General features: G+C 32.9%; 1 protein-coding gene, 1 long non-coding RNA gene and 1 pseudogene across 2 annotated transcripts; 2 read left to right on the forward strand and 1 right to left on the reverse strand.

Moving 5' to 3' along the window:
* The first annotated feature begins 2,344 nt into the window (after nt 1–2,344).
* Nucleotides 2,345–4,662, forward strand: LOC140983958 (protein unc-13 homolog; annotated as a pseudogene).
* A 103-nt stretch (nt 4,663–4,765) lies between these two features.
* LOC140983822 (protein NRT1/ PTR FAMILY 5.2-like) lies at nt 4,766–8,472 on the reverse strand. Its single transcript, XM_073450974.1, has 3 exons — nt 8,228–8,472; nt 6,173–6,738; nt 4,766–5,849 (listed from the first exon to the last, which is right to left on the reverse strand). Exons 1-3 carry the CDS (start codon nt 8,423–8,425, stop codon nt 4,985–4,987), a joined length of 1,629 nt encoding a protein of 542 aa, XP_073307075.1. The 5' UTR covers nt 8,426–8,472; the 3' UTR covers nt 4,766–4,984.
* LOC140983824 (uncharacterized) lies at nt 6,745–8,047 on the forward strand. The gene is made up of 3 exons (XR_012176521.1): nt 6,745–7,011; nt 7,069–7,476; nt 7,678–8,047. It is a non-coding gene; the product is annotated as an uncharacterized lncRNA (long non-coding RNA).
* Nucleotides 8,473–9,042: the final 570 nt, after the last annotated feature.

Consider the following 9,042-nt stretch of genomic DNA (forward strand, 5'->3'; position numbering starts at 1 on the left):
ACAAATTGTGATCTTTGAGTGAGAAATAAGATATTTAAATAAAGTTATAATTGTCACAATGAAATAGTTCACATTCATGCATTTATCACTGTATTTTGCAACTAAAATGTCAAAAAAAGTTTCCACGTATTATTTTTATATCATATTTAAAATAATTATGAATCCTAATTTTTATTATTTTGAGTTGGCCTTTGTTATGAAAAATCATTGTGAATAAATTGAATTTGAAAATTCTTATATCTATGTATATCACATATTAATATATCAACCTAAGTTCAGGTAATAAAAAACTACAAAATGAACTTATTCATCTTCAATGTACACAAATTATATAGTAAAGATATATGACAATTAAGACAATGAAGTAGAATATATGTTCACATATAACAAAATATATAGACAAGAAAAACAATAAATAAAAATATTTTTCTAGATATTAATATTTTTTTGATAACTTTTTACAGTTAGTTGGAGAAGATAAAAGAGAAAAAATATTAACTTTTTTGGGTTACACAAAAAAATAGAAATGGAAGAAGTGTTTGTCATACAATGAATTCAGTTTCCAAATTAAATGTATACTATAAAGTTATATTTACCGTTCAAACTTTATAAATGCAAGGAATTTTTCTCAAGATAAGGGTACACAAATGTTCTCATTAAGATATTTAAACAGTTAGAAAAATTAAATATATTATTTTTTTGGAGGTAATACCAATGTGACATTATTAATTTGATTGCGCTAATTATACTTATGAGTTAATATGAAATATTAAATAAGTGTCATAAGAGTCAGTAAAAAGATGATTTATTGTCAAAAATATTATTATTATAAATTACAAATAAATGACAACATTTAATCAATATTTTTAAATCAATCAATCAGTATTTTTTATGTGATGATTGTTATAATAATTAGGGGTGGGCATTTAGTCGGTTCTGTTACCGATCGAACCGAATTAGTCATAACTGGACAGAATCGAAATATTTAGCAATAACCGAACCGACCGAATTAATTTTTATAACCGATGAAAACCGAACCGAATTAACCGATCAGTTTTAAAAAAAAATTGTGATTTAACCTTAATTATATATGTAATTTTTTTGAACACTACAGTCTAAACAAATGCATAAAAACATAAAATCACATACATCACAAAATTTTCTTTAGAATTAAAGCTGATTTTAAAATTAAAAATTAAAAAATATATTAAAATTGATAAATAATAAAAATTTATTAAATAATAGTATTTATTATATCGGTTAATTCGGTTAGCCGATTTCAAAATTTTGAAAACCGTAACCGAACCGAATTAACCGATATAACCGAATCTTTTTTAATTTGAAAACCGAATTTTCGAAATAGCAGAACCAAATTTCCGAATGGACTCGATTCGGTCGGTTAATTTGGTTTAACCGAAATTTTGATCACCCCTAATAATAATACGTAGTTTATATGTTATCAAGTATAAGTGTTTAATAAATTAAAAGTGACTAGGAAAGTAAAAGCATCCAGTAGAAATTGTTTTCAATTTACATTAAAGAGAATAATAATCAAACAACATTGAAAATAAAAAATTGCATATCATTGATTGTCAAAAAAAATTGTAATAATTGAATATTATAATAAAATATATGCATTATTGAGAGAATATGACAAATAACAAAATAAAACAATATGATAAAAAAGATATGAGAGAAATTTTAGTAGTCCAAATCTTTTTTTAAAATTAAAAAAATATTTTTTTTTGAAATTAGTTACATATGCTAATTAACACGAATTGTCAAAATTTACAATCCTATTATCATTATGTTTTGTTGAGTTAACTAATTTTATTTCAAATTCTAATTACTTCAACATATGTTTCTCACGTGCGTTGCACGTGCATTATTTCTAGTTAATTTAAATATATCATTTTCAAAAATAATATTGATATAATATAAGAATTTGGGGATATAATATTTTACCAAAAATCAATATAATATGAATAGGTGACGGTTATATTATTTGTGTTTTGTGAAGTAGGATAAATTAAAGAATACCTATATTATAACTTGTTGATTTATATTTTTCGAATGACTAATTTTTTTCATATCAAAATGTACGATGACGCCTAAAGGAACAATTTTTTTTAAAAAAAATTTGATATTTTGGTAAATTTATTATTTTATGTATTATTTAATTTAAAAAACCCAATTTTTTTGGTTGCCACTGATGGCTATTTGCAAGCAACAAGAACACGATTCCATTTATACAAGTGACAAAGAATCTCGGCACACGTCGAAACAACCGAAGTTTTTTGGATGATCAATCCTCATTCGCTTTAATATTTCTTGATATGATCAGATGGGCTGGCGTGCAGAGACGATAATTCTCTCCTTCGAGCTGCTTCGCCTCGTGAAACCATCCGAATTCAACGACGCTCAAGAATCAATGGCAGAAAAGTTTGCTACAAATACTCGAGGACGGACTCCTCCACCCCTCTATTCCACTTGACAAATCCGACACATTTGCTTCCAAGTTCCGAGACATCATTCATTCTTGTGAAGCAAAGGCTATAGACACTGGGAAGAATTCGGAAGCCATGAGAATACTCTGCAACAGTGTCGTTTCCTTGGCCTGGCGTAGCCCTTATGGTTCCACGACCGATGTCTGCCATTGGGTGGACGGATACCCACTCAATCCCTTCTCAGCTCGGTTTTCGAAGATTTAAAAGACGAGACAATGGTGCTCGATGAAGTTGATGAATCGCTTGAGTTGATTAAGAAAACATGGTCTACTTTAGGGATCAACTGATCAGTTCATAATCCGTGTTTCACTTGGGTGCTTTTCGAGCAGTAATACATGAACTGATATGTAATGTACTACTACTTCTGGATTTTACTCTCAAAATACAAATGGAAGTTTCCATTCCATGCTCTCGTGTTCTTAGTTTAATTAATACGCTCACAAATGGAAGTTTCCATGCTCTCGTGTTCTGAGTTTAATACAACTGGGCAGGTGGAAGTAACAGGATCTTCTTGGTGAGTGATTGGCCATGTTAACTGAAGTAACCATGGATGCTAAACGGGTGGATAGAGATCCGGTTTATGTGCAAATGTTGGCAAATGTTTTGGCTGCAATTAAGAAATGGTCTGAAAAGCGGTTGTTGGATTACCACGTATGTTTCGACAGGGAAAATATTTGTGTAATGGAAAGCATTCTTCCTTTAGTATTTTCGGCTAAGAAGATATTCCCTGTTATGTTTCCGTGTTTCGAGAGAAGGAAGGAGAAGTGGCTGATGAATCTATGGGGAATAGAGTTGACAGTTATATTCGTTCATCTTTGAAGAGTGCATTTGCCAAGGTTTATTGATTGTCATATTTCTTGAATTTTACTAAAGATGTGTAATTCTTCGTTTGATGACAATGCCATTTATGCCATTCACCAACAGATGCTTGTAAATGTGAATGAAAATGGGAGGGAAGCTAAAGATGGTGGGATGCTGATAAACTGGCTAGTGAAACTGAAGAATTTACTTGGAAAGAAAAGGATATCTTTAGTGATGTGCTCAAGAAATGGCATCCTATTGCTGCAGGAGTTGCTGGAGTGATCCTTCATACTTGCTATGGAGCGTTGCTAAAGCAATGCTTAACGGGTGCATCCTCAGTCAAGAACGAAACTGTGTTGGTAGTGCAAAGGGGTGGGTGGGAAACTCAAGAAATCCCTAGAGTACTAATGGCGGTTGAGGACACAGTTGAATGTGAAGATGTAGGCAAAGCAATTGTAAGAGAAATGGTCCATTATGAAGTTGATTCTATCATGGTTAAAATGTTGATACAGTGGATTCAAGAAAGGTTAAATACAGGAAAGGAGCATCTCCAAAGAGCAAAAGAAACAGAAGTAAGCTCACTGGAATGATGAACTTAATAATTGATAAAGTAGTGTTGAAATCTTTACATCATTATTTTGCAGACATGGAATCCCATGTTCAAAACTGAGCCGTATGCTCATTTGTTTGAAGATATAGTCCGCTTTGTCAAGGAAGTTGTGAACAATTTTTTCAAATACCAGTGAATGTGTCGCAGAATCTAGTTGGTAATCTTGTTGAAGTTTTAGAGCATCTCTTCCGAGATTACATAACTTTTGCTGCATCATGTGGTAATAAAGTTGCACCTCTTGCATGAATTTCGGTTGACTAACGGCTAACCTATAATCTTCGTCATCAAGTTACATACTAACATACATACATTTTTTTTCACGTTTTCAGGATCAAAACAGAGTTATATCCCTAATCTTCCTCCATTAACACGATGTAACCTGGACTTGAAGTTCCAAAAACTGTGGAAAAGAGCAGCATGCAGTGTTGGAGTTGAAGATCCAAACGACAGTTTGTTCAATGTAAGGACATAATCCACGCCCTTCCACAAGCCGTGGAACACAACACATCCGTCTTAATACCTTACATTACCTTCTCTCACAACTTCGGTTGCTCGAGAAAAACTCGTGTCTCTCACCAATGATCACTCCTTCACCAAACAGCAGATTTGGCAATAGAAGACAAACCAGGCAGTTCCTATTTCGAACACAACTGATCTGCCATACAAGTAGCCTCTCAGCATGTGTCAGAACTTGCTGCCTAACGTCTAATTTTCTTGGATTCAAAGATGCCTATACGTTGGTGACGTAACAAATGCTTTCAAATATATTCTTGTCACCAGCCCCTAGGGCATGACGATCATGCTAAATTTCAAATATATTCTTGAACTTTGCTTGGAGAAATAAAAATAATTCAAAATATGAAACCCAGTTCGTATTTTACACAATCTAATCTATCAAAGAGAATTACATTCATTCTTTTTCCCCTCGATCGTAAAGCGTAAACATCCCCTTAGCTCAAGGAGGATGAACAATTTAAAACCTACGTACAACACGCCTTTCACAATCAACATTTTCTGAACTTCCGTGTAATTTTTTATTACCAGCAATCCCTCTATTGCTATTTAATCAATCATTCACCTTACGTACAGATGCCACTAGTTCTTCCTCTATAACTCGCATTGAATCAGAAACTTCAGCCTTGTACACATACAACTTGACCACAACCAAGAAGAAAAAGAAATTCAAGACATTCAAGATCGCAAAAAATGCATAGTAATAGTCCAAATGTGAAGCGTTAAGATTGTTCTTGATCCATTCCGAGCGACCATCTTCTCCCTTTGTTATTCTTGAAACGGTTGACAACAAAATACTACTAATGAAATTCCCAACTCCAAGCGTAGTCATAGCATATGATGTGCCTAGACTCTTCATATTTTCGGGTGCTTGATCGTAGAAAAACTCAATCTTCGCCACTTCCAAGAATGCATCAGCAGTTCCCATTAGTATAAACTGGGGCAACAATATGAAGATTGATAAAGGTACTTCTTTCCCACTTTCAACCAATCCATTAGCCTTAGCCACTTGAATCCTGTGCCTCTCGGTCAACGAGGCGATTACCATTATAACTATATGAATTAACATACCAATCCCCATTCTTTGTAGAAGGGTGATCCCTCTAGGATTTTTTGTCAATCTTTGTAATATTTTTACAAAGAAACGGTCGTACAGCACAACAGATATAAGCATGGAAAGCGTAACGAATCCGGCCAAACTGGCCGGGGGGATCTTGAAGTTGCCAATGTTTCTGTCTAAGGTGGTGCCTTGTTTAACAAAAAGGGTGTTGATTTGAGCAATCATTATACTGGGAATGAATGTGGCTACTAGGATAGGTATCATTCTCAGCATTTGTTTGGTTTCTTCAACTTGTGTGACTGAGCAGAGCATCCATTGGCTAGAGGAACCTGTTTTCACACATGCCTTGTTCAAGAACCTGCACAAATATATCTAGTTGTAACATAGAGAAAATTTAATTTAATCAGTGTCTTGTATAATTAGTTTGTTTTGGAAACATTCATAAATGTGTTTGGAGTCTGAATACTGTTCACAGTGACTCATCCAAAAATATTGCAACGACGGTCAACTCCCTCCACTTCTTTTGTCTCACTAGACTAAGATATCAACTCATTTTTGGTAACTCATCCTTCTACTACGAAAAACATGATATTATAACTAATTGGCAAGTGACATATATAATCAAGAATTCAACATCAGTTTCTTGGTAAATCAACATGATATATATGAACGCATGCATACCTCAATGTAGGCGAAGAATCAATCCGGTATTTCCCTTTTTTCGAATACTCGGCCAAATCAAGCTCATATAATTCCTTAGGGTCAGCCGGGACTGTTACCTTCCATTTCCTCATGGCAGCCACTATCACCTTAGTCATCCTAGTAAACGGGCTTCCAGTAGGCAACTTGTGCCTGTAAAACCGCGTACCGGCCAGGAAAATGGCGATGGATATCATGAGCCCTATGGTGGGGAGCCCATAACCAAGAGTCCACCCCACATTATCTTGGATATAAACAAGCACAGTGTTCGCAAATAGTGTGCCAAAGAAGATGCTAAACATCCACCAGTTGAAGAAGGAGAGCTTATGGACTTTCTCCTTGGGGTCGAATTCGTCGAACTGGTCCGCCCCGATGGTCGAGATGTTTGGCTTTGTTCCACCAGTGCCCACTGTGAGTGTGTATAGTGCACCAAAGAACACAGCTAGTTGCAATGTGGTGGCCTCATTGCAAGTGGCACCAGTTGGATCTGAACATGGACTTGGCTTTAGAGGGTGGATTGATACTGATAATGTGAGCAAAGCCATTCCCTGCGATCCATCAGTGTGAATATTAGATTACCAGTCCAAAATCCCAGAAATTGGAAATTAAATTCGATGCAATTAAATCAAATCAGTTTTATCCGAACAATTAGTAACATTAAAACTAAAAACAAAATAGTAGAAAAAAAACAATAATTTAATTATTAATTGATACAATATTCCCAGCTCTATCATATATTCTATTACTTTGTGTAAATTTTAAAAAATAGATCGAAAAAACCCAAAATAAATCCAACTTTGATTAATTTTTAAACATGATAGGTATTTTTTGTCAACCGTAAAAAAAAATACAGACAAAATGTTATTTGAACATGTAAGCAAATTATCTATTGGCAAACGAAACTTGGTTTAGATTTCCATATGTATTCATGGGTCAACTTCAGTTGTCTCAGGAATTTAAGGGATCGTGTCTACAAAATATTATAATATATCAATTTTTTCAATGACTTTGTCTTTGACTTGTCAGAGTAAATGAGAACCATGCATTGAATAAAATATTTCAATGGACTGGTCATATTTTATTTCACACTAAGCTATAATTTAGGAATATTTTAATTTTTAATCTAGAATATATGCAAGTGTCGCTTCCAAAAATCACTAATTATAGTACAAAATACATATAAAAAAATATTAGATGAATAATCCGAAACAAATTAAGATATAAAAATCTTGAATCAAAGAAAGTTATAAATTTGTTCACAGAGAACTTAAATTATGTAAGAGTGGGTCTCATGTGAGACAGTCTCACGGATCTTAATCTGTGAGACGGGTCAACCCTACTCATATTCACAATAAAAAATAATACTTTTAGCATAAAAATTAATACTTTTTCATTGATGATCCAAATAAAAGACTCGTCTCACAAATACGACCCGTGAGACCGTCTCACACAAGTTTTTACAATAATGTAATAATAATAATTTTCAGAATTATTTTTTAAGTTATAAATATTTCATTTTCACAAATAATAAATTTCACCTGCTCTCGCACATATAAAACTATATCATTTGTTGCATGCTTTGGAAGGTATCGATTGTATTAATAAAGTAATAGCAAAACCAACTACCAAAGCATCTTCTCAGAAATTTAATCAACCGATAACACGTAGATTAATTAGAGGTCTGAGTCATGCAGATGAATATTCATATTGCAGCCAAATTGACTTTTAATATAATAAATATAATATTATATTAAGACCTCTATTATTGTCCTTTCCTCCTAGTAATTACTTACGTGGTTTTTATCATAATGTCTTAATCATTATTGTCCATTTCATACTAATAATTAACTTTTAATGTGTGTTGACAACTATTCAAACTCTTTATATATATATATATATATATATATATAATATCATCAAAATTATGATCTTGTCGCATTACACTCCTAGCACTTGGACTAACTTAATATTTAACTCGCTGTAGATCCAATGATTATCATTTTTTCGAATTATTTTGAAAGGAATAAATGGACTTACGGAGAGATAAATGGCGGAAGCGATGACGAAGGTCCAATATCTGCCCAAGAGAGCATCGGCGACGTACGCACCCAAGATGGGAGTCATCCAGACGGTTCCGGCCCAATAGGTGACATTGTTGGCCGACTTCACAGTCCCTTCGTGAAGTTTCTTGGTCAAATATATGAACAGATTCGAGGATATTCCGTAGTACGCCATCCTCTCGAACACTTCATACACTGCATTTTTTTTCCATTTTATTTAATTAAATCCCATCATTAAATCTAGGGTGGATCTATGATATATATAATATATTTATTGAAAATGAGATATATTCATAAATTGACATTGGATATATCTTATAATTTGACATAATAATTGACTCGAACAGTACGTGGGCTAGGTGTATACGAGTCTATGAGAAATGGGAAGTTGGAGAAAAATAATCGAGCATTTAATAATAATAATAATAATAATAATAATAATAATAATAATAATAATAATAAAAAAGCCCAGAAAGTCTTCAGGACAGGGACTCTGGATATACGTGTTACGTGTTTGTATATTTTTATGATTGATTTATACTATATTCAAAATTGATTAATATCATTATTGTGAAAATTAATGAAAGTATATGCTGCAATTTTAAATAAGTATATTCAAATAGATGTCATGCAATAATTGTAAAAAATTAATAAGAAGTTATACCACAATTTGAAATTATATTAAAAAAAATACAAAAATTACCATGCCATTATTTTTTGTAAGCTCGATGTTGTCACGTGGGCATGTGCTCATTTATATTGTCCACTTGGTGACAACATATGACTAAAATA

Source organism: Primulina huaijiensis, chromosome 9, assembly GCF_012295235.1.
Source record: "Primulina huaijiensis isolate GDHJ02 chromosome 9, ASM1229523v2, whole genome shotgun sequence".
Taxonomy (NCBI): domain Eukaryota; kingdom Viridiplantae; phylum Streptophyta; class Magnoliopsida; order Lamiales; family Gesneriaceae; genus Primulina; species Primulina huaijiensis.

Coding starts and splice junctions, on each gene's coding strand:
- LOC140983822 (XM_073450974.1), bottom strand. CDS start 8,425: ATGGCGTACTACGGAATATCCTCGAATCTGTTCATATATTTGACCAAG. Junction 6,739..8,227: donor CTTCCGCCATTTATCTCTCC/GTAAGTCCATTT, acceptor GATGGATCGCAG/GGAATGGCTTTGCTCACATT. Junction 5,850..6,172: donor GATTCTTCGCCTACATTGAG/GTATGCATGCGT, acceptor ATATTTGTGCAG/GTTCTTGAACAAGGCATGTG.